Source organism: Equus przewalskii, chromosome 1, assembly GCF_037783145.1.
Source record: "Equus przewalskii isolate Varuska chromosome 1, EquPr2, whole genome shotgun sequence".
In the NCBI taxonomy this organism is placed as follows: Eukaryota; Metazoa; Chordata; class Mammalia; order Perissodactyla; family Equidae; genus Equus; species Equus przewalskii.
The window spans coordinates 122,415,529-122,441,975 of NC_091831.1; the positions used below are offsets into that span (position 1 = coordinate 122,415,529).

At 35.5% G+C, this 26,447-nt stretch overlaps 1 protein-coding gene across 12 annotated transcripts in view; it reads right to left on the reverse strand.

Annotated features, from left to right (window-relative positions):
- Positions 1-26,447, reverse strand: part of LRRC49 (leucine rich repeat containing 49) — a 137,454-nt gene that overhangs the window by 26,592 nt on the left and 84,415 nt on the right. For all 12 annotated transcript variants that reach the window (XM_070621837.1, XM_070621854.1, XM_070621826.1 and 9 more), the window contains 5 exons: positions 20,794-20,877; positions 16,124-16,290; positions 5,311-5,548; positions 3,950-4,135; positions 718-827 (listed from right to left, as the gene is read on the reverse strand). In XM_070621837.1, the coding sequence (XP_070477938.1) occupies positions 718-827; positions 3,950-4,135; positions 5,311-5,548; positions 16,124-16,290; positions 20,794-20,877 (785 nt within the window). The remainder of the gene's footprint in view (positions 1-717; positions 828-3,949; positions 4,136-5,310; positions 5,549-16,123; positions 16,291-20,793; positions 20,878-26,447) is intronic.

Genomic DNA, 26,447 nt, shown 5'->3' on the forward strand with positions numbered 1-26,447 from the left:
CCCTCGGTATTTTTTTTCAGAATGCTTCTACAGATTTTTTATGGGGCTTAGATTCCACCAATCAGATACACTTGGGTAAGACTGAAACCAGAACTGAGCTAAGTGGGGAAGTAGGAGTAGCACACAAGAAACCCATTTTGTTGGTGTAAATTACAGCAGGGCAACATGGCTCTGGAGCCAAGTTCTAGAGAGCAGAGTGGGAAACTTCCTGATCCCCAATGTAGTTAAACTGGTACAATCCTGCAGCTTGCAGTTGGGACAATAAACAGTCTCCTGATCACCCAGCTCCCTGACTGTAGCAAAAGTGACAGTCTCCTTGGTGGGCTGGTTCTGTGGTATCATTCTGGGAGTCATCTCTGGAGGCTTAGTCTAGAGACTGCTTCTCCAATCCTTCCAATGCTTTTGTAGACAACTAATTCTTTGTATATCAATTGTTTTCTGCTGGCTCTAGCCAGAGTGAATTCTCTTATCTATAACTGACACACCATCCTTGACTTTTCTCCTTCACTCCATGCCACATCCTGTCAGTCAGTGTGTTCTGTCAGGTACACCTCTTCTAAGTATTTTTCAAATTATCCTCTTCTCCATTTTCACTGTCTTAGTTCAGGCCCTTATGATCTCTTTCCTGGACTATAGACTAGCCTCTTGATTAGTCTCCTTTCCTTCCCTTTTCTAGTGCAACAGTAACTCTACAAAACTATAGAAATTAAAGGTTACCTGGCATCACCCAGAATTGAAATCAGACGGTACTGGGGTAACTCAGAAGATGCTACATGTGCTAGGATTCCAAAGAGCCTTTCAGCCATTATCATATCATTCTGTGTCACCTGAAGGGATACAATGGAGAGGAGTCCAAAATGACACTGTCTCTTAGCTTGATACAACTAGCATAATTCCAAAGAAAGTCCAGATTAAATATTTTCTTTTAGTCCAGGAAAGTACATTCTCCTGGGCTGTAAGAAGAGAGTTCTCATTGATATTTCTTTTTCTTCCTTGAGCTTAATTAAAATGAAGATGTACAAATGTAGCTCATGGTAATGGAGGACGACTGAGAGGTGATGAGTTAGCTCTGACTTAGAAGCCATGTTTTCTGAGAATTATACCTGAGATACTCTAAATTCTTAACGATTTTTTTCCCAGAAACCCTATGGCTTCTTGGAGTAGAGTGATTTGGGAGGCTGGGAGGAAATTCTCAAGTTCAATGGAACAGATTCATTTCAATAATGTGTCAAAGGTAAGCCAAGGTATTGTTCACGCCTTGCTCCTATAAGGATAATTTTGTGTCTTCCTGAGAGATAGAACATTGTACTAGCAAGGACACTCTTGTTCATTCTGAAGTTACACTTTTCTTTCTCCCCGCAAGGAATAAATTGTCGTAGGTGTTCCCTGTGAGGGATCATTTCCATGTTAACCAAGAAAGTACTAAAAGCTAAAAGCAGGACTTACATTAATATCTGGGCACATTTTCTTTAATATAAAATGAGGTTGCTTGCATTTTAAATACTATTCGTTTGTCTGTATAATTCAGCCGTTCCCAATCAGTGGCCATTTTGGCCCATAGGGAGCGTTTGGCAACATCCGGAGACATTTTTGGTTATCACAACTGGCGGAGGGGTGCTACTGGCATCTAGTAGGTAGAAGCCAGGGATGCTACTAAACATCTGACAACGCATAGGACAGCTCCCACAACAAAGAATGATCTGGCCCAAAACATCAACAGAGCTGAGGCTGAGAAACCCTGGTGTAGTTAGATTTTGGATCGTTAAAAAATTCATTCTTAATGCTAGCTGTAATACACCTCCCAGGCATTTTCTGAAGAATAAACCCAAGCATCTTATACACATGAATCAGTCCAGACTGACTCATTCCCTTCCCTTCCCTAGACCTTCGTAGTTAATGAGACTGCTGCTCCCTCAGATCCCTCTTTAGCTGACAACCAAGTTGTTTGGTCTAATATAGTCACCTAGTGGCCAGTGCAGGTCACTACTTCATCTTTTCTTCCTGATGCTCATAATTCAGTTTAACTCTACCTCAAGCAATACATTTTCTTTTATACAAAGAGAAGTAGAAATATAGTATAATATTATATTGTCAAGGATGAGATAAGTGGCTTTATTTTAGGTCTTTTATTAAAGGGTGAAATATCCCTTGCGTTGACATTTTTGGAAGTTTAAATCAGAATAAATTATATTGGTTCTTTCTAATTCTTCTCTACTTTATATAATTATATTATACTATTCCCTTCTATTTCAAGGTTCTCTAATAATTAGTTCACCTCTGGTAGTGATCTATGTCTAGATCACTATGTCTAAATACACTATTTAGGGTTAATCAGGATAACAGATCGGCCATTAATGAGGGAGAATTACTCACCTATAGCCAAAATAACCATTCTATTTCCAGTCCAGTTAGCTTTGGAAACCTTTGAGACTAATTATTAGATCTGGCCAGGGACTCAGGACCTCTCTGGGGAATACCAAGAAGTTATACAAGAATACACAAGCCTGAACCAAATCTCTTGAGAACTACCTGGAGAAATTAACAGTCATCTGAAGGTTCCAGATTTGCCCTACATCTTCAAAAGACGGCTGACACTGGTCACGGGCCTCCCATGGTTGATGCAAATTTCACATGGTTCTTGTGTACTGACCCACAGACCTCCAGTCTCCTAATAGTAAGCTGGATTTTTGGAGTTCTAGGCCAGAGATCCTTGTAGTGTATCAGCTGCAGGGAAATACAGGTGCTATCATGGCCAAGTTGATTACAGTTCACCCTACAATAAGGAGCTCTTCTGAATTTTAAGAGATAATCACAATAATACTAAAGGCATATTAACAATTTTTTCCTTTGGGGGATTATTTGAATTCAGCTCAGGAATTCCACCATAGAATAGAAAGAAACATAGTTTCTCTCTTTTCTTCCAAAGTAATATTTAAAGAGAACATGGTCTTTGGATAGCTGGGGGATTACCCTTGTGACAAGCTTAGCAGAACTGATCTGAAAAATAACTTCACTATCTATAAAACGATTTTCCAGGTATTCGGGCTCCAGGCCTGAGTTATACAATGCAGATATGCCACAGGCAGCTCATACAAACTACTAACAAAGCAGTGCAGAGGTTCACTTAGGCTTGTTTCGTTTCCTTTTTCTCTCCTCTTTACTTTTTCTTCTTTTACCTTTCCTCCTTGCTTATTTTTCCTTCTCATCTCCTTTCTTTTAAGTCGCTCTTCCTTCCCTATGTACATTCTCTTGTTTTTCTATGTTATTCTTCCCAGCCTCTACCATGCCCCTTACCAGCTTACATTTGGGTATTACTTCCCCATCCCCTCCTGCATGCCAGGCGGTCTGCACTGCACTTTGAAAAACAAAAAAGATCCTATTACCTACAGAAGTGTTCTTTTTTAAACTGTCATCCTACCAACATTTTACATTTCTGAATGCTTACAAGCAAGAGTAAAAGTATTTACTGTTCTCCATGAACTGGTTACTATTTTATTTTCAAAATTTGTCTAGCGCTTTAGAAGTTTTTGGATAAAAAGATTTTTAGGGGCCCGCCGAATGGTGTAGTGGTTAAGTTCACACACTCTGCTTCAGTGGTCTTGGGTTCACAGGTTTGGAACCCCAGGAACAGACCTACACACCATTCATCAAGCCATGCTGTGGCAGTGTCCCACATACAAAAGAGAGGAAGACTGGCATAGATGTTAGCTCAGTGCTAATCTTCCTCAAGCAGAAAGAAGAAGATTGGCAACAGATGTTAGCTCAGGGCCAATCTTCCTCACCAAAATAAAGAAGAAAGAAAAAAAGATTTTTAGCTTTTTCATATTTTAAATGTCAAGATTAAAAAAAATTTTTCTCAAAAGTTCTCTCATGAGAACTTAAATTCCTTACCATTTTTATGACTATTTCCCCTACAATGGAACATTTTTATTCTTAGTGTTTAGCTTACCTCTGTTCCATTTATCTTCTGCATACTAAAATGGCTCAGCCTAAACAGTACATAGTATTTCCAGAGTGTGAAACTGACAACTGGATTTCCTTGAGGATCAATTGTCAGCTGGTCAATGCGACGGAGTTGTGCTAGTGCATTAAATTGCTGCAGCATTACAAGATTTGTTTCCTTGAATTTAAGGTGCTGCAATAAAAAAACACAAAAAAGAGCTGACCATTGAGTTTAACTATCTTAAAATATTAACATGAAAGCTTCAGTGATCATTCCCCAAGTAAATCTGTAAACTTTAGGCTTAGCTAATATGTTTTCAATTACACTAAATCAACTGAATGTACTAAATTTACATAACTTTAATCCATCTAGTGCATCACTGATGGAATCCATTAATCTACCCAATATTGCATTCAAAGTGCCTTTCTACAAAGGACATCCCTCTATTAACAAGCTAAGATTCTTACAAGTTATATAAATATACAATAATTCAGACTCTTTCAGGCATTACAATGATTTTATATGCTTTACGCTGAGATTAAATCTACAAAAGAAAGATTAGAAATGAAAATTTCAGAACTTTATAAGTAACAGGGCTCACAAGGCTTCTGAGAAGAATTAGTCAGCCATTATTACTTGTGTCTTGCCAATTACTATGTAGGCTAGTTAAACTGGCTACAGGAAAATAAAATCATTAAAACTGAAACGTTAATGTAAGTGTTCTGTCTGTGAATTTGGATGATCTTTTCTAAACATACCATCTCCAATTCTATCTTCTAGGGAAGATGATATGGCAAAAGGAAAAAGCACTATAAAAGGGCAGGTGAGGGAAATCATTCAGCTAACAGAAAACACAACAACAATACAAACTCAAGAGAGACTTCATTATGGAAACCACAGTTTCCGCAAATGCACACTAATAACACAATAATACCATAATTGGAAAGGAAATTTTAATGAGCTACTAAAACTATTTTAAATATTGTTAGGGGACTACTATAAAAATCATATATAATGTACATGTCCCATTAATACCAGGTACAGCAGATGAATATATAATATGGAGTTAGGTGAGATCCTGTTTAATGCTTTATAAAGTAGAACTATATAATTTGAATAAAATTATATTAATCCTTTATATTCCATAAAGAATCATTTTCCAGAGAGATAACTTCCAGTATTAACAGGAAACTGCAAGGCCATTTATGAATACTAATTTAAATTCCAGATTCAGAAAACCAACACAAAAGCTTAGTCTCCCTGCCAGACAGAAACTACATAAATAAAAGTTAAAACAAGTCTTTGGCCTGAACACACAAATCATAACTGAGAAGAATTTAAATATACTACCAAAAGGAAATGTTTACCAGAGAATTGGGAAACTTGATCTTCAGTTTGGGAAGCACTTGGACGATTTCATCAAATTCTATGAAAGTGAAGGACACTGTTGTCACCATTCCTGCTGTTTGAACGCTCCAATTCCGATCCAGGGACTCCAGTGCTCCTGAGCCATACAGGGAAAGCGTGTCCCCATCCACTTCAACAAGGTGTGTGTCTGTGACAGATAAACCTTGTAAAGCATTGCTGAGCGCCGAGTCCAGAGACCTGGGAAACCCAACATACAATTTTAAATGAAAGTCTAATCATGCACAGTAAATAAAAGAATGTAAAGACCTATTGGAAATCATATTGGAAATTTTATATTCACTTTTTCATTTCAATAATTAAACCCAGAGCACCAAAGACTAATTTTCAATGGAATATCTGGAAGTTTTGTACTCTTCTAGTCACATACTTTAATTCAAAAAAAGAGGTACATGTCAACAAAAAAGTACTGCCTTTAAATTCAAATTATTTATATCAATTTATATTAATGAAAGAGAATTGATATTCTATTTAGTTTTAAAACAATCCATTTAATATATTGTAGATATCTTTTCATGTCAATACAAATAGGTTTTCTTAAGTTAGAAAATACTCCACTGTTTGGCTGGGGAAAAAAACAATGTATTTTACAAAACAATATTTCTACAGTAAGAACCATATAATACAAAAATGTTTATAAAACACTTGGGAAGACACATAATAACTGTTAACAATAGTTTATCTCAAAGGTTGGAAGGGTAACTTTGACTTTCTATTTTTGGATACTTCAATGTTGTTTGAAATTTTGCAAGTGTATGTATACTACAGTTATAAGCAAGCAGTAAAATCAATGAAGATTTCCTCCCCATCTGAAACAAGAAATGATGAAAAACAATATTATATTATATATTAAATATATTATATTTATTAAATATTTTAATAAATTAATTATATATCATATTTTATATATATTAAATTGTATATAAAATCACTTCACATACTCTACTGAATATAATAATTGCTATTATTTCCAAAGTAGAATCCATATTTTCTGTAAAACGTTACCTAAATGATAGCGAAAGAAAACAAATAGCTCGATCCAACTCAAATTTTCTGCTTTGTGAATAGAAACGTAACTATTTGTTTTATGCAGTCTCAAAACTCTGACAATGCTTGGCTTCTGTTCTACGTGTCTTCCTTCTGGGATTTTTGCTTCCAGACAGTATTTATTTGCCCTTATTGGTATTAGTGCCTTGCCCTCCTTTGTGCTCCTATGGAATTTTGTACACTGCCCCAACACATCACTTCTCACGTGCTATCATAATTACATGTCTACAATTTTGTCTCTGCTATCAGACAGCGAGTTCCTCAAGGCTAAAGACTATACTTTTTCATCTTTGGGGGCACTGGGGTCTAGTGTGGGCTCTTAAAGATCTTTGAAATTTTTATAATGCTGTTGTTGGGACCAAGACTGACAAAGCATCACCCTGTTGGTTTATCATGCTTTACTAGACTTCTATGTACCTACTTCGGAGACACCAGTTAACCTGTAACACATTTGTCTACATAATAACAAGCTGGGTAATAACATCAGTCAATTCTAAGTAAATATGCAACCAAGAAAATACAAAAAAGCTTGATTTCTGCCAGACTAGTGCTCAAGACAATGATTATTATATGACAACAATTCAATGAGCAGTAGCATATGAAGAATCTTAGACGATAATCCTGAAAGGTAAAGGCTGATAATAGAACAAAAATAAGATGAGAAACAAGATTTCCTTATATTGTGCTTTGTGCGAAAGCTTTGTGTTGTGCTATGTAGAGCATATAATCATTTCATCCCCCAGGATGGAGGATAAAGGATAAGAGTTAGATTTCACTGCTACTAAAATAAAGAAGGCTTGATGAAAAGAGTGCATACTCCCATTACAGCACTTACCATGATGTGCTGCGATTACCTGTTTACTTGTCTCTCTTGCTAAATCTTGTGATCTTTAAGGGCTCAAACTTTGTCACATTCACTATAGTAGATCCAGAATCTAGCACAACTCCTAGCACATGTTGTGCTCAACAAACACTTCTTGAACGGCTTAACGAAGTGAGACAGTTATAAAGTTTTGTATGAGTATCTATTGAATCTTAAAAAGGATGTTCCAATCATAAACTGGTTTGAGCAAAGAGGCAGAATCAGTGAGACAGACACAGAAAAGGGTTAGCAAGAAGGTCTTCTCAGGTGAGGCAAAGACAAATAATGAAGAAGTAAGGTCAAGGCAAGAAAAAAAGCTAGCTAGTTGATGTAGTGATGCCTGATGGCCATGATACCCAGCAAAAGAAGTTTGTTTTAAAGTAAAAATGATGGGGAATTAGAGCTATGTACAAAAAACATGAATAAATCCTTTGAGAAGTGGTGTTTTATATGATATATTTGGAAGTGTCTTGCTTTTCTCTTTCCATGTGATTAAAAGTTTAAGAATATAAACTACAAAATGAAAAGTGTATCATCAGAAAGGGATTACTTATTCTGTTTAAAGGTTAGTCAAGCAAACTGTTGGGAAAATGAGCGAAAAAATAAAAACAAGCCTGGACTCAGCAAAACAGCAGAAGTAACCTCCAGTTTATGTAGATCTCACATGGACATTCAGTAAAGCACACGGCAAGTGCTGGACTGTAGACAGGTCCAGCCTCCTCAATAGGAGACACAGCACCTGTTAAACAGCTCATCCAATACCTAACCCATTTCAGTTATTTTCTGAATGAGGCTTGAGTTTAGCCTCAAACTCTGGCCAATATGGAACAGAGGAACCTGTTCCTCTAGGAAGGTGTCCTCTGATTTCCATAAAAAATAACTTAGAGGGGCTGGCCTGATGGCATAGTGATTAGGTTCATGTACTCTACTTTGGTGCCCCGAGGTTCATGGGTTGGGATTCTGGGCAGGGACCTACACATCGCTAATCAAGCCATGCTGTGGTGGCGTCCCACATGCAAAAGTGAGGAAGATTGGCACAGATGTTAGCTCAGGGCCGAACTTCCTCACCAAATAAATAAATAAATAAACATCTTAGAAAGTTTGCTAACCAATGTTTATATGTTGGTGGTTGTTCTTCCAGTTTTTCTTGTATTCTTGGTAGATATGTCCACATCTTTTTAGACATACATGCATACATATTATTTCATTTGTTCATTCATTCATTTATTCACCAAACATTTTCTGAAGAATTCTGGCACAGGCAACTAACTCCTCTGTACTGATAAGGACAATCAGTATAGAAATCACGTGCAAGTTTTTGGATATATCAGAATTTTTCCTCAATTTTATTGGGCTATTGTCCCAGAAATATAACTGCTCTAACCATACCCTGCAATTAATTTAATAAATACATGGGATATAATTTCTAAACTGAAATGACTTCAACCTCCTTAAGCAAATAGGTTAATCTGGAGAGCTTATTATGTATAAGTATTATGGTAGGCACTGGGGATATAAAGATAAATTAAGACTTATTTGCTCTTAAAGAGCTCCCAATCTTGATGGAGAGTGGAGAGCAGGATATATATATATATATATATTATATATATATATATATTAACTCTAATATAATGTGCTTATTGTCATATAATGAATATTTAAACAATACACTATGGAACTACAGAGGAAGGAATAACTAATTCTTCTAGAGGGAAGAAGTCAGATTTCCAAAGGAGGTAGCATTTGAACTGGTCCCTGAATGATAAATAGTAGAATTTCATCAGAAGTAGGAGGAGGAAGCACACGTTAGGCAAGAAAAACAGAACAAAGAAAGGCACAGAGGCCTAATTATGTGTAACATTGTTAAGAACAATTTCAATATGGCTGGAACACTGAAACATATGGGGGAGTTGTAGCTGAAAATGAAGGTGGAAAGTCAGATTTTACCCTATAATGTTGAAGAGCAGAAAAAGATTTTTAAATAAAAAAGTAAGAGGACCATATTTAACACAAGTTTTTTAGACCTCTAATGTTCCCTGCATGGAGTTAGGTGCTGGTGCTGGGGATACAAAGATGAATAAGACATGTTCTCTGCCCTCAGGGACCCACTTGAGACAGTAAGTTGGTCAACTTTGTGCAGGATGTAGCAGGGAGAGGCTGGAGGGAGGGAGAATAGTAGGAAGACCAGCGCAATAGTGTCAACTAGACGATATAAGAGCATAACAAAAAAAGAGGGCATGGTGTAGTGCAAATGCCATTGGCAAGAAAATCAGATGGACCTTAGTTCAAATCACAGATCTGCAGTGACAAACAGATGACTTTTGGGGCAAGCTATTGAATTTCTCTGCAGTTTCAGTTTCCTTGGATGTAAAATGGTGATCATAATACATATATTTTTTAGAGTTGTTACGAAGACTAGAAATAATATTCTAAACCATATCTCATGCTTAGCTCAATACATTTTAGTGACTATTTTTAATAAAAGAAGAGAACATAGATATACCAGAGATTTAAGAGAAAATAAAAGTAGGACTTAAGTCGTTGATTGTGGGGAATGAGGGAGGGGGAAGAATCAAGTGTTACTCGAATGCTTTAGAGTAGGTGACTGGGTACCTGGTAGAGGTTCCTACCTCTGTCTGGTCTGAATTTACACTCTAAGAAATGTGGTGGTATTCTATGGAGGATACATGTTTTAAAATTTGTTTTCTCATGAATTCCAATACATTTCCACATAAATTCCCCAACTCAAATGTTATTTATATAACAGTAGGCAGTCTGCCATCAAATAGGAATTCTCTTCAAGATCTTTAGTGGTTAATTTCAAGTCCTGTGCTCATTTATTCAACTCAATGTTTATATAAGAATGAATCAGAAAAACATTCTATGCTTCTTGATTAGTATAGGACCCTAAGAGAAGAGAGGGTGACCAATTCAATGCAATAAAGCAATGAGTCTCTGAAGCCAGGCTAAACGGAGAATTTACTCTTAAATGCCTAAATAGAAAAAAGACAGTATTTCAGAGGATTATGGGTTTTTCTGGTGTGTGTTTTTTTTTAATCTTTAGGCTTTCCATAACAGGCTAGAACAGAAAGACTTAAAATATTTCGGAAGATTCTTTTCCCAATGAATAAGTGGCGCTGATTCCTATAATAACGTATTTTATGAATTTCTATTACAACATTCATAGGTGTGGAAATTCATTTTATGCATTATGTTTTATTATAGTAGTGTTGGCTAAAATAGCATAGTGTTCATAGACAGGAAATGACCAAAAATAAACCAGTTTCACTGCATGCATCCAATGTAAGCAAAGAAAACATTACACCAAGTGTTTTCCCATTTCTGGCAGGAGAAAGAAAGCTGCAATATGTCATTTTACTGTAGAGTTGTCCCAAGTACAGTGAACAGTGAAATCATTAATGGGATATACCAAAGTTTTACAGAATTTCTTCCCTTTAATGTGCCTATAATTTTTTCATGGATACTTGTTTCCAGGCATTTAGTTACACACCCATAAGCCAAAGGTCACAGACACTGTAACACAAGAATTAGCCACTTTTTTGCCATGATGAAATACTAAAGACTATAAATGGGATTGCTAAAAATGGAAAACTTTATGTAGTATTAAAAAAACAAATCAGAACACTAAGGAAGAGACTTTGTGGCCCTCTGACTGCCTTTCTACCTTTAGAAAGAGCCAGGCTTATATCATTCCAGAAAGATGAAATTTAATTATATTTTTAAAGATTTACAGAGAATGTAGTAACACAACTTCTAATATTTAAAACATTCACTTTGTACTTTCAGATAAAATAGCAGACAGGCTGAGCACATGTGTGAAACCTTTCCCTCTAAGACTCTAAGTGATTAACATGGTATAAACCCACAACAGCAATAACAATCTGCAGCAAGAAGTTTCAGCAAAATTCTGGAAGCTGGAAAGTGAAGAATGTTGAGTGACAAAGAAGGACAAAGGAAGCCATTGCTTTGAATATGCATTGGGGACAAGAACAAAGATGGCAGCCAACATGCCCAGTAGAACTTTGGAAAGGAAAGAACAGTAGATATAATAGAAGAAGGAGTGAGAAGTGAGAGTGAACACAGGGGCATCAGTTGAAGATCTATAAAAGGACCCTGCCACCTACTGCTCCCACTGCCAACAAAAGTCAGAGTAGCATTGCAGATCAGTGGGGAAAGAAAAGCATATTCAATAAATAACACTAGGGCAATTGGTTATCTCTATAGAGGAAAAATAAACAAATCAGATCCCAACCTCAAACTTAAAAAATCAATTCCATGTTAAAAACTAAAATATGAACAGCTAAATGTTAAACCTTCAGGAAGACAAAATGGGAGATATTTTTATAATCTCAATGTGGTAAAAGATTTTTTTCTTTAAATGCAATCTAAATAGGTAAACCATAAAAGAAAAGATACAGTTATTGATATCTTCACAATATTAATAGTATTTAAAGTCAAAGACATATATGAGCAAAAAGTATATCTAAATCTTATAAATCAAGAAATAGCATGATATACATTTAGAGATTTGGTAGAAAAGGAGTTGGCAAGATATACTTAAAAAAAGAAAAGAGTAGCCACATAGGTAAAAGGAAAATCAGGTGAATATGCTCTCAAGAAAGTCAGTGCAGAGAGCCTTTCGACAATGCAGAGTGTCAACTATGTCAAATGGTGTGGACAGTCCAAGTAAAATAAGGTCTTAAAGTTCAAAAAGTCAATATGGATCCTCTGGTTAAGAGCACCTGGTATAGACGTATACAAGGTATAACAAGCTCTTTTAGAAATAATTCTACCTTTCTGATGTAAGAGATTTTACAGGAATCAGATAACCACAAACTACACTGAAGAAATTATCTGCAACCACTAGAAGTTATAAGTAACTGATGTTGCTTTATGGTCTCCACCAATAATTCACACTCTCAAAAGTTTCATTTTTCTGACTTCATATATAAATATCATCTGTCTCCTTGATTTAACAGTTTTTAGGTCATTAAAAAGGGTCAGACTGGAGCCAGCCTGGTGGCATAGTGGTTAAGTTCACATGCTCTACTTTGGCGGCCTGGGGTCTGTGGGTTCAGATCCCAGGCACAGACCTGCACACTGCTCATCAAGCCATGCTGTGGCGGTGTCCCACATACAAAGTAGAGGAAGACTGGCACAGATGTTAGCTCAGTGACAATCTTCCTCAAGCAAAAAGAGGAAGATTGGCAACAGATGTTAGCTCAGGGCCAAACTTCCTCACCAAAACAAAAGGGTCAGACCAAGATAACATAATGGTGTCTCCATGGCACTTTGAACTGACATGAACAGAAAATAAATCTTTTGTCAGAAACTATGGCTCTCTTTCCTAATGATTCATTCCTGTTCTCCGTATCCTCTCCATTGAACCCATTCATCACTTTTCCCGTCTCTCCCAAACTTTTCCTTTGTGGTCCTTGCTTAAAAAGCCTCTGACTTTGTGGAACTCCTAATAAAAATTCTGAAACTCTTGGCAGTAACTATAAGGCACAAGAATTTTCACTAACAGACACTTCCTCTTTCTCTTGGAACTGATTGCTTGTTTTTGAAACACAAAAGTAAACACTATAATTTTAAATTATTTTAGAAGGTCACAAAATTTGGGGCCATAAGCTGCTTAAAAAGTTCAAAGTCATAGGAAAGTCACATTAATACTCTGGAAAACACCTATCAGAGAGAGTTTTGCTGGGTAAAAGAGCCAATTAGTAAACAAAAACCCTACTTCACTCACTGCCGCCCCAACACTAATAAAACCTGAAGAGTGAACAGCCCTCTAACAAGAGCATAGGATGCACGGCTGAGATTGCGAGGAGATGGTCATTGTTGAATACCTCGGCCCTTGCTTCCACGCCTAGTTCTACCACCAACAACTTTAGTGTCTATGACAATAGCTTCAACAGATCTTCTCTCCTCTGATGACTTTTACTTCTACTCTTCTCCAACAATCCATTCCCATGGCCCAACAATGGCCTCCAAATTGCTTTTAACATTTTCATTACGTAGATATGTTCCACCTCTAAAATCTTCAACTTCAAAAACTTACTCTGACCAAAAATTCCCACCATTCTAGGTCACTATTAACCCTCTTACTTTATATACTTCTCATCTTCAACTTCATTTACAATTCCAGTACCAGAAACACTAAATTTTCTCCCAATCTGTCGGCAACCTTCTGTTTTTCAATTCCTTAAAAATCTAGCCTAGACCATAGGACCCATCATTTCTTTCTTTTGTCATTATACTTGAATTTCTTATTCCTTATCTTTGATCCTTTGTCTCCTCATTCTTTATCAGACATTTAGCTTCTTTACTGTTGTATCTAGTTTCTGTGCTCCTGGAATACCCACTCAACAATTCAGACTATGGTTGCTACAACTTCATGGTCTCTAACCTCATTTAGTTCCTCAGAATTTTCCCTTAATCTTTCAACACTTCCCCAGTTAGCTCCTTCTGGATACCAAACAAGACCTGAAAAAATGGAGAGATATACCATGATTTTTAAAGTGATGATTTATTAGCTTACAACTGTCAATCTTTCTGAAATGAATAACTTAAATGGCATTTGAATAAGATTCTTAACATTTCTATTTAGATTAAATGATTTTACATTTAAATTAATATGGAAGAACAAGTGTGCAAGAATTGAAACTTTGAAAATAATGAAAGCAGATTTCCCCTACTAGATATTAAAACTCACTACAAAACTACTATAATCAAAATAGTCTGGTATTGGCATAAAGCAGATAAACAGAATAGTAAAATGGAATAGAAAATCCAGAAATACATTCAAATATTTATGGGAACTTAAACAAGATGAAAATGGCATTCTCATTTAAAAAGAGAATAGCTTAATTAAGGAATGCTATTAGCAAATTGAATAGTCAACTGAAATAAAATTGTTAGACTCTCACCTAACATCATATTTAAAAATAAATTTGATGTATTAAAGGACTAACTTTTAAAAGCTTATTAAAACTTTAGAATAAAATTTGCAAGATTATTTGGATAAACTTGGGACCAGGAAACCTTCTTAAGGAATACAGGAAAAATATTTTGTTAAAAAGAGAAATCAGAAATAGAACTGATGTGTAGTATTTCCTAAGTCTAAATCCAAAGATATAAAGATTTATCTTTATAAAGTGATATAATTCTAATCAAGTATAATTATATTTTGACATTTAAATGATATTAAATAAAGCTCTAGGGCAATATAAAATGATATGTTTGTTATATAAATTATCACTTAATTAGAATTTCTATTCTTGTTGCCTTATTTTTCTAGCTGAAAGAGCTGAGCAGTCCTACAAGGGAATACCCAGGACAGCTGAGAGAAGTACACTGATCAATATAAATTACTCCTATAACTAAAATTTTTGAAGTATACTCATCTAAACATATGCCAGACTCTTTAACTTCAGAAAACTTTCAAAATATTATTCTAATGCTTCCTAAATTACTTTCTTTATTACATTCTTTCTATACAAAAAGCTTAAAGAATACTGCCTAAAAACCTGAAATAAAGTTACAGTATAGTTAGTCTGAAATGTGTTTCAGAATTTGGGTAAGGTCATTAGATAACTGCTTCATCAAATGAAACAAAATTGAAATGCATTCTATCTTTGATTTTTAGGCTTTATTTTAAAATTACACATATATTTAAAATTACAAATAAACTATAAAGATAAATATGCTTTATGCCCCTCTCATTTACTTGATTCCAATATCAAGTGGAAGAGAAAGAGAAATACGTGAAGCCTAGACAGTGTGCTCAGATTTGCTCATGAACTAGGGGTATGTAATATGCGACACGCATCATAGAAGAAAAGAGGTTGTGAGTCCCTGGAATAGACAGATATGGTAGAACACAACTGGAGTAATTATTCATATTTTATGCCGAATTGCTTAATACCACCAGTAAGGAGTAAGGTTTTGTGCTGGCTGCTGGGGACACAACAGAGGTCAAGCTTCCTCTTGAAGCTTACCTTTTAGCGGGGAAGACAGATATGAAAGAACTCATTACCCATTAGTTATTTAATTATGGTTACGGTAAGTGCTAAAAGGGGGAAGTGCAGAGTACTGAGAGACAAAAAGGGTATCTGACCTAGATTAGTTGCTGGGAAGGTTAGCGAAGGCTTTTCAGAGGGTGTGGGGTTTAAATTTAATACCTCCAGGCTGGGTTGGAGTTAGCCAGGGCAGGTGAGGGAAGTGGTGCAGGGAAGCGGTGTCAGGGGAAAATACAACTGTTTCCAGGAGAAAGTTTCTGAGGCAGGAAGTAACCGAACCAAAACTCATTGAGGCTGCAGCGTGAGAATAAAGTGGCTGATGGTATGGAATAAAGTAGGTGAGGTGGAGAGAGGACCTCATAGCCTTTATTAGCTAATCTAGATTTTTTCCTATGAAAAATAGGAAACCACTGAAGGGTTTTTAAATTATGGGTTAGATTATATTTTTAATATTTCCATCTTAACTTTTAAATTTAAACTTCTAATTTCAGTAGGTTTTCTTAAGAAAACTATTTTTTTTTTCCTGAAGAAGACTAGCCCTGAGTTAACATCTGTGCCAATCTTCCTCCACTTTATATGTGGGTTGCTGCCACAGCACGGCTGCCAAGTGGTGTAGGTCCACGCCTGGGATCCAAACCTGGGAACCTGGGCCGCTGAAGCAGAGCGCACCAAACTTAATCACTACGCCATGGGGCTGGCCCCAAGAAAACTATCTTTAAATAATTATATGTGAAATAGTCCCATTTCTGCTCCAAATTCAGTTCTCCAAAGACACTCGTATCTGGAAAGAATACCATTCCATACCCTGTTTCTTCTGGAAATGCAGAGATGGTGCTTCCATCGACTTGACAGGGGTCCTGAGAAGGAGAATCAGAATCTTTTCTATCTTGATTTGCAGCAATACTGGTTACTCGATGTTGTTGCAAGTCCCACTTTCGAGCTACGTTGTTAATTGTTAACCTTTTCTTCTCCTGTAAAAAAGTTCATTGTGACAGGAATTACATAATGCAATTTTTGTAGCAGGTCAGTATCCAAGGAGCACAGACTAATTATTACACTTTCAAAGGAGTCTATTCCTTAAAAGTAGCTACCAAACATGCATTCTAAAACAAAGTACAAATGACCTTTATCTACCCTGTGCATTTACACATCTCAATAATGGTCTATTATACTCAAAGAAAAAAATAATCTACAAATAATAATTACTCCCATTGGAGATACAAAAATTTACTATCTAAAAATTTAATTTGACAGAAATTTATACAGTTAAGGGATATCTGAAATTTTAATTTGACAGAAATTTATATGCCTTTGTGTTTAAACATAGCAAGAACAAACTAATGATACTTTAATTTTCCTGTCCAATAATTAGTACTAACATGGTGGATAATCTTGATGGAGAGAGAGGAAAAGGAAAGGGATTAATTAATGTTCCAAGCTTCATAGCATAAATTACAATGTCTGAAAATTAATAATTATATGTAGACCACTAAAAGAAATAGTACTAAGTTGAAATATTTCTAGGTAACTAGTACCATCCTAGATGAATAGGGAAGAAGTTAATTCATCACATGTAATGGATGCCTTAGGGCAGTAGTTCTCAAATTTTAGAGTACCTCAAATCACCTGGAGAACTTATTGAAACACCAAGTGCTGGTTCTCACCTCATTCTAATTTAGTGTTTTTGAGTTGGGGCTCAAGAATCTGCATTTCTAACAAGCTCCCAGGTGTTGCTAATGCTACTGGTCCGTGAACCTCACTTTGAGAACCACTGGTTTAGGGCACTGGGGCTCCATTCTCTCACAGAAACCTGTTGAGAAAAAGCAGATCTAGACTACTGAAAGACACTGTGCAATGTTGAAACGTTTCTAATTAAACTATATACACTGACGCAAAAAAAATCACTATTCTGGTAAAGTCTCCATTATCAAAGTTAATGTGTTAAAGCGGCATGTCAACTAGATCAGAGGGCTGAAAATAGACACTTGCCTCTCCTCTCTGCTAAGGGCACGATCATCCACTGGAAACTCAGCTGTGTGATACTGACCCCTCTTCACCGGCTCCCCCGGAGCCCGGGGAGGCTCCTAGGAAGATTCTTTGCCCATTCCCTCAGAGCATATATAAATATATACTTGTAGAATAACTATATTTAGTTCCACATCTTTGCCTATATTTGGTTATCTAAAATTTTAGCACGTAGGAATGGCACTGGATAGGAATAAAAAGTGATGAGAAAGCTTAATTAAAACTAAACTTTTTCGAAGTTCTATTTTTGTGTTTAAAAATGTTTTTAGCATGGGTTCTTTTTTCTATTGCTTGGTATTTCGAATTTATCTATATAATTCAAAGGGTTATACTTAATATGTATATACTTCTGAGACTTTTAAAATTTTTGTATGTCTTTCCCTGAAGCAAGTAGGAATCTGTTGTTCTTTTGTAATTTTTTCCCCCAAATCTATAATAAAAAGGTGTTCTACCTTAAGGAATTCTATTTCAGTTATTTGCAGATGACTGGGACAAGTCAATTCTCAATCTAAGCAATGCCACTATTTTTACTCAGGACCAAGGCCACTTTAAGAGAGGGAGGGACAGTGAGTGGATGGAGGACGGCTATCCTGCTGACTCCATGCATTTGGTTTTCTGGCTGACTGGGGGTTGGTAGAAAGAAATATTCCTAATGGGGTAGATATAGCAGTGCTTAGAAAAAAGACACAAAATCTCTCTGCACCACTGAGCATGTTAACAAATTTATAACAAGCTACTCTGAAAATGCAAACAGTTTCCTATACCCACTCCAAAGTTAAGCTTCTTTCACTTGGGTTATTAAAATCAGATCAACACCAGGTTAACTAAGAGAATGGATATTTTTCCTGGGGCCAGGGAAAGGGAAGACATTTTAGAAAAGGACTGCAACCTGGGGTCAGGTAGGTATCATTGGCTGGCCAGGGGGCCACGTAAGAACTCTAGGTATCTGTGGGACAAGGGAAAAAAAAAAGCACTGGCCAGCCTGGTGGCGTAGTGGTTAACGAGCTCCACTTCAGCGGCCTGGGGTTCACCAGTTCCAATCCTGGGTGCAGATCCACACACTGCTTATCAAGCCATGCTGTGGCAGGCCTCCCACATATAAAGTAGAGGAAGATGGGAACGGATGTTAGCTCAGGGCCAATCTTCCTTAGCAAAAAAGAGGAAGATTGTGGCAGATGTTAGTTCAGGGCTAATCTTCATTAAAAAAAAAAAAAAATTAAAAAAACAAAAGAAGGCTAGATATTCTGCAAGACAAAAAGAGAGGGTACCCAAAGAAAATTTTACGCTTAAAGATCATGGATGCATTTGGCGTATCAGTTACAATCATGTTTCTAAAGCTAGATGGCAATAAATTGTCAACTCTGTGTTAAAGTGACAATTATTTTAGAAGATGCCAAATTTCAGCTTCTGCCACTTGAGTCTATTCATAGCTCAAGCAATACCTCACCAGTATATACCATAACTATTATTCTTATTCATTTCCAAAGTTGCAAGGAAAATAGAAAGATAGAAAAGCAACAAGGCAAAAGATCCATGTTGATACACTCTTCCTGTCCCTCTATAACCACCCACCCCATTTTCTTAATGATCAATATGTGTTGTCACGTGAAACAATCCCCACCAAATGCTGAGGGTTTTTGGTATCATGACCCAGAATCTGAGCTAGGGCTAGAACCCAGGTCTCCTGATTTCCCATGCTTTTCCTCTTATTGAAAAATTTTAAAGCTAAATAACCCTCATAATTAAAGAGCCCTTTTTAGTGGCTTGAAGAGAAACATTAGCCATTTTTTGAAGTTTTCATACAAATTTTCCAAACATTTAAAAATCACGTTTGCTAAAAATTTAATGGCACTTTTCCAAAAACTCTGATGATAACAAGCAGCTGAACTGAATACATAACAAAAACCTTTCGGTTCAAAGGTGGAGTCCACGACAATTTGTTGCCTATGGGGGCTCTACTTACGCTGGTAGCCTTAGAGCTAAATCATCAATGGAGTTTCTAAGTTTATTCTTCCTTTCTATTGCCCAGGGCCCACACAAAAGTGTTCTTTACGTAGCTTTAGTCTATTTATTCACGTATTTTTATTCATTTATTCACTCATTCATCTGACAGCAGCAGCTACATGATAGGAAATAATATTTTTTCTAAATGAATCATTCAGAAAATTTGCCACTAGTATTATCTGGCAATGGTAAATCTTGCTCCTACACATTTAAAAAATATTGCCTAAAACTACTGTATATTTCTTATAAACCAAGGTGTTTCTGGCCAATCTATAGGGATATTCCAGCATAAGAAAGACTAAAATCCTATTGGCTAAATCAATAAAAAGGTAGAGGTGTCAAGAGAGGGTTTAGGCACGTCTGATTAACGGATGAAGAGAAAACAGACAAAAGCTGGTGAGGAGTCAGCAGGTTAGAGATAACAGCAGGTGAGAAAATTACAGCACACTGACGAACAGTTCTAATTACTTTTGAAGTAGTTGTCCTGAGCTGAGAGGGCTTGGGACCAAGTTGTGGCTTTTATTTTTTGTTATTTTAGGAGTAGTTTTCATAGAGTAAAACACACAGATTCAAATGTACTCTTTGGTGAGTTTTGACAATGCATATACCCGTGTAATCCATACCCCTATCAAGATCACCACATTTCCATCACCCCAGTAAGTTCTCTTGTTTCCTAAGTGTATTGTATACAACTTTGTATCCCTACCAGTCATTTTTGAATTCTGAATGCCATTTTAATTTTAAAAAGAAAAGTACCTACATAAGAGAAGAATGAGTAGTGATAATCAGGGTGATATCCTTAGTTTTAGAACATAGTATGAAGCGTAACATGAGCTATAAACTTTAAGCTGTCTTTATTATACTTTGAGATGATATAAAATATTTTAAAAGAAAATATTTTATTTAAGGAAAGTAATATCTGATATGCTAAATCAGTTAAAACCAGTTTAAAACAAGTTTTAATTCCTAAATTCCTCAAGATCTTTACTACCTCTATATCAGAGAAGCTAATGAAGTTTTAAAATTTAAAAAGCTACCATTAAAAAAACCCCAAGTAGCAGAGCTCATTAAAATCTATCAGTAAAGATGACAGACTCTCACAGAGGTTTCCAAAATGAAGTGCACGTTCTGTGAGAATATATAAGGCGATGCCCTGGGTTAGAAAAATAGCAAATTCTGTTATATTTATTTTTTCTCTCTTCCTTTTAAAGTTTCTAGTTTTTGCATGTGTTTTATAATGTACATTATATAGTATTTCAGAAGCACTAGTTTACTTATAGGTGGTAATTTATAAAGTTTAGGGGTGTTTATTTCTAAAAAGCATTCTAACGATGGGATTGAAAAATTTACAAAGTTTGGAAATGACTGTTCTAGCTGACTCGCTAGCTCGCTTCAGTGTTTGAGTATGTGTACACACACATGCATGCAGACATCAGAGAAAATACCTTAAGCAGTGATTGTTTTTGACTTTCCCGCTTCTTCTCTTCTTCTTTTTTGGCTATAACAGACGCCATACGCCTTTCTTCTTCCTAAAAGAAAATTTTTAAAAAGTATTATTAAGTATTTAATCTTTTTTAATGCTAAATATCTTTGGTTCTGCAAGTCCGTTTTTCTTTGTGAGAGGCATACTACTTGCTAATAGAAAATATGCCCTCAAAGAAAAGTTAGTATGTTCCTCTTTATTTTCCTTACTAATTCTAAAAAACCTATGCATTCTTAACTCTACTCCCAACTCTGGATCTGAGATGAATCTAGCTAACACAAGAAAGAAAAATTAATGAGAAGAAAAAGAAAAAAGGGGAAAGCAGGTTTGTATAATTTTTCTTTATATACCGTGCACTAAAATTCCACATAGAAAGACTTAACAAACTTTCTACCTTGAAGATAAAAACGGGTCAAAATTATACTTCTAACAATTTTGATTTGATCTATGGTTGTAAATCTGAGCTTTTTAAATGATAAAACAAGAGAGAAAGCCTTTTAAAAAACTCTTCATTGATACTAATATTCTCCATCAATATCATTACTTTTACTTTGTTTTTAAGTTGATTTGACCAGTCTAATTTCTTAAATTCTAAAAACCATGAAATAACATTATAGTTTAGAAAGTTTAAAAAAAAAATCAGTCATAATCCTAACACCCTAACTCAAGTCTTATCATTTCTGTATCACCTTACAATATTTACTATAAGCACATTTTTAAAAGTTGTGATCTGTATACACAATCTGGATCATGTTTTCTTCCCTGAAGATTGTCAAATTTTAATAGAATAAGATATAACCATGTAACTTTCAGTTTTGATTATCAAAAGATTTGTAGGCATTCAAAATGATGTCACAATTTGAGAAAACAATTTCTTCATAAAAGACAAGCTTCAAACTATCTTCAGAATCGGAAACCATGAAAAGTAATTTAGCACATTTGAAGGAGAACTCTTTTAGAAACGAAAAATTACAAAAACCGAAACTAAAAATTCAATGGAGGGAGGTTGAAGAGCAGATTTTACACGCTGAAGAGAGAATCAGTCAATTGGAAAATAGGTCAGAAGAAATTTTCCTATATGCTTTCATAGCATCCTAGACTTCGCTATCATAGCACTTAACTTGTTTCATTTTAATTATCTCTGGTACTGGGGCCAGCCCTGTGGCCAAGTTTGTGTGCTCCGCTGCGGCAGCCCAGTGTTTTGTTGGTTCGAATCCTGGGCGCGGACATGGTACTGCTCATCAGGCCATGCTGAGGCAGCATCCCACGTGCCACAACTAGAAGGACCCACAACTAAGAATTTACAACCATGTACCAGGGGGCTTTGGGGAGAAAAATGAAAAAAATAAAATCTTTAATTATCTCTGGTACTGTCTCTCCCCTCTCCTGCTCCAAACAGCTCCATGAAAGTATGGACCATGTCAACTCCTGGCACATAGTAGATACTCAATAAATGTATATTTAAAGACTGAACTATTGAATATAAATCTTTATATATCTATTCAATAATTTCTTAAAACTGGAACTGTTAAATCAAATGGTAGACATATTTCTAGGGCTTTTGATATGTTTGCTAATTGCCCTCCATAAATGTAATACTAATTTACATTCCTACCAAAAGTCAACATTTGACTTAAAACATGATGGATAGTCATAAGAGCAGTTTGCCAAATATTTCTGTGTCTTCCCACATCCAGGCCACATTGTGAGATAGCACTTCTTGCCCCCTTGAAGTTAGGTGTCATCATGTGACTTGCTTTGGCCAATGTCATATGAACAAAATGACATGTGTTTACTTCCAAGTGGAAGCTTTCAAAGACCAGGTATGATATAGCTATTCTCTCTCTCACTTCTGCTACAGAATCTGCAAAGCTCCAGATGGGGTCACTTTGAAGGCCTTGGTCCTAGAATGAGGACAACACAGAGTAAAGTTCCAAGACCACATACTATGGACAGACAGGCAGTATGATCATGAAATAAACTGTGTTGCTTTAATCTACTAAAGTTAGAGAAGTTGTTACTGTAACATAATCTAGTCTATCCAGAGCAGTATATATGTTATATTAGAATTAAGGAAGACCAAAGAGGACATGAAAATGTATTTCTAGAAGTATTATAAATGCTTCTGAAAACAAAGAAAAGACCTAGACTAAAAAAGCATATTAAAGATGCACAAAAGAAACTATCACGGAGTTAAAAAGGAAACTAGAAGTACATCCATTAGAAGACTCTAATTTTAGAAATGAAGAAATGAATGTTCTGAGAAGTTTAACAGTTTATACAAGGTGACACAGCTACTGACCATGCCAGGATCAGGACCAGAAGCCACGTTTTGGGAGAAATGGGATTTGTAGTATTTCTTATAATAAGGTTATATTTAAATGTATTTTACTGATTTTAGAAAGTTGAAAAACGAGAGGTAAAAATTCAGTAGTAATCTGCCATATGATTTATTTGTTTTAAAGGGAATGGAAATGTAATGTGACTTCTGGTGAAGTATCTTTTACAATATGGAAAATAGTTATTTTTAATGTTTAAAGGCTGAGTAGAGGTAACGAGGAGAAATAAACTAAATAAGAAATTCAGAACTTTGATTCTGAACTTCATAAAATAGCTGGATTAATAATTATACTAAACTCTTCTGTTCAGTAAATACTGATTTGGTACCTATTAAGTATAATCTATTTCAGAACCAACTTTTTAAAAGAGCAAAATATATTGATGTTCAATTGTGGACTCATCTATAAAATGTGAACTAGAAACAGATTGGTTATTCAAAGAGCCAATTTCAAACAGTACTGGAAACTGTATGGATCACGTACTACACATACTTAAGAGATGATTTCATCAGATTTTCAAAAAGAATTTGAGCTTCTATTAAAGGCTATTTAAAGTAGGACTTTAAAAGGAAAGCTAAACCTAGGAAAACTGGATATACACCAAATCAATTCAACTATTGGGTGTTTTTAAAAAAATTTATGCATCTGATGACTATATTTCAGCCCCAAATAATTATAGAGTAACTAAACTTAGAATAAAAAATAAACCTCTAATTGTAAAGATAAGCTATAAATCTGTTGGTAAGGAGGAAAAACTGTAAAATTTTGGCATCATCACGATAATAGTCCAATTTCTGGGAAAAAAGCCATATCCTTTATGTAGCAAAAGAAAAGAATCTATCTGGGACCAAAACAAAATCTACTTTTTTCCTTACTTCAGTTTGTCATGAAAACCCAATATAGAAACGATTTCAAATTAAGAACTGCAGCCATTTAATAGGTGTTTGATAACTTAGATTATACTCTGTTAGCAGATTATTAAGGCTCTAAAACAATGCATATATTATATGAAAAGAAGTTTTGCTCCAAAATAAATAACAGTAGTCCTAATATGGGTAGCAATTTATTATGGGGAATTTAAAAAAATGAATGGCAATGTGGTGTTTTAACCTTCAGAATAGATAGTTATAAAAGACATTGTTTTCCTTGACAACATCAAATATTAAAACAGACTTTAAAATCACAGAGTTTTTGTCTAGAAGAGATGGTCCATATTTTTCATTCAAACAATCTTTTTTTTACAGAGAAAACTGATATTTCCAGGGTCATAGTTAATGTCAGAATGAAGATTAGAAGCCATGTCACCTGACTTCTACTGGCCCAGGGATATTAGCTGTTAAATACTAGGGGGGAGGGGGAGCCAGAACAGGCTAGGTTATACTGCCATTACAACTTGAAAACTTATACTGGCTTACAATAAGAAAAGTTTATTTCTTGATCATGCAAAGAACATTGCAACTGTTCTCCACGTAGTGGCTAAGTATTCCCAGGTGCTGTGATGTGATGGCATCTTCAATTCAATGACCACCACATGGGAGAAAAGCATGGAAAATCACACATCATCTTTTAAATGCTTCTGCCTGAAAATTATATACATTACTTCTGTTCACATTTCATCAGTGAAAGCAAGTTGAACAACCACACTTAACTTCAAGAGGAAAGGAAATATCTTTCCACGTGTCAAAAAAGAGGGGGAGAACCAGAACGTATGGGTGAGCATTAGTAATGGCTACTCCAACAGGAAACTCACTTCCATCTCAAGTTATGCCATTTTCGGGGAACAAATTGTAAATAAGTTCATATTAAGCCAACCAAATGTGGGTTTAAGGTGAAAACCTTAGATATTGTGTCCATTTCAGAATTGTGACAATAGTGACTGCATTCACAAAATACTGTTTTAGAAATAAAAAGGAGATAATTCTGCCTCCCAGAATTTTCTGTACAACAGTCTTTGTTCCAGTTCCTCAAAATGTGTCTATTCTTCTCTCTTTTGTTTTTTTTTTTGGACAGACATGAAAATATATGAAGGCTACTGTAATACTTCCTTATGTCTTCTCCTTTGTCAATGAATTGTGCCAGGTTCTCTGCAAATACTCGTTTGTTATCACCGCTCTAAAACTAATAGTGCAGGTGTAATCTGACCATTAAATAAAAAAATAAGGACTATTGTCTCTATTTTTCTGAATTCTCTATTTCTATAAATGAATATTGCTTTAAACCATATTGACTTCTAACAATCACATCTCACAGTGAGCTCAATTTGAACGTATCAATTCCAAATGCAAGACCTAGTCACACATGCTGCTGAGTCTCATCTCCCATAACCCTGCATTTGTGCTGAGAATTGGTTTGTTGTTGTTGTTATGGAGTAAAGTCCAGGATTTTCAATTTATCTATTTTTTATCTTGCTAACTCTTCTTATTTTTCTAGACTAGAAATCAGCAAACTTTTTCTGTAAAGGGCCAGATAGTAAATCTTTTAGGCTTTGTGAGAAACATAAGATCTCTATTGCATATTCTTCTTTCTTTTTCTTTTCTTTTTCACTTTTTTTTTTTCACAATGTTTTAAAAATATAAAAACCATTCATATCTTGAGAGCCGTACAAAAATAGGTTGCAGGATGGATATGGCCTACAGGTTGTACCTTAACAAACCTTGTTCTAGACAATTAAACTACTTTTGGGTTCTGATTTGATCAACCAATATATCAGGATCTCTAATTTCTCCAGTTTCTGTCATCCACATACTTTATCAGATTGTCATCTAGTCATTTAACAAAAATGTAAAATAGAATGGGCCTGCAGAGAAAGCCTCCTGGCACATAGCACAGATCTCGCTCCAGGCTAACACTAATCCTCACTCCACGCTCTGTAGGGATGCTTAGATCACAGACCTACTCACCCATGTTGTCATACAACTTACTCAAAGTAATATCATAAACACCAAAACACTATTTATCTATAGCACTCCTCCGAGAGTCTATTTATAATATCTAAAATAGAAAACTAGTTTTGTCTGGTGTGAACTGTTTTTAGTGAAGTAATGCTGCCTCCTAGTGATCAATTCCTTAAGCACTCACAACCTATCTTTCAACAATCCAATGTAGTATTCTTTCATAACCAACATCAAGTTAACTGTCACAATTTGTGGAATTTATATTCTTTCCTTCTGTGATAAAGACAGATTAGTTCATCTTACCTTTCAACTACCCTATTATTCTATACTGCTTCTCAGATCTAACTTTCAGTGGTCTAGCAATTTATTCACTAGGTTTATTC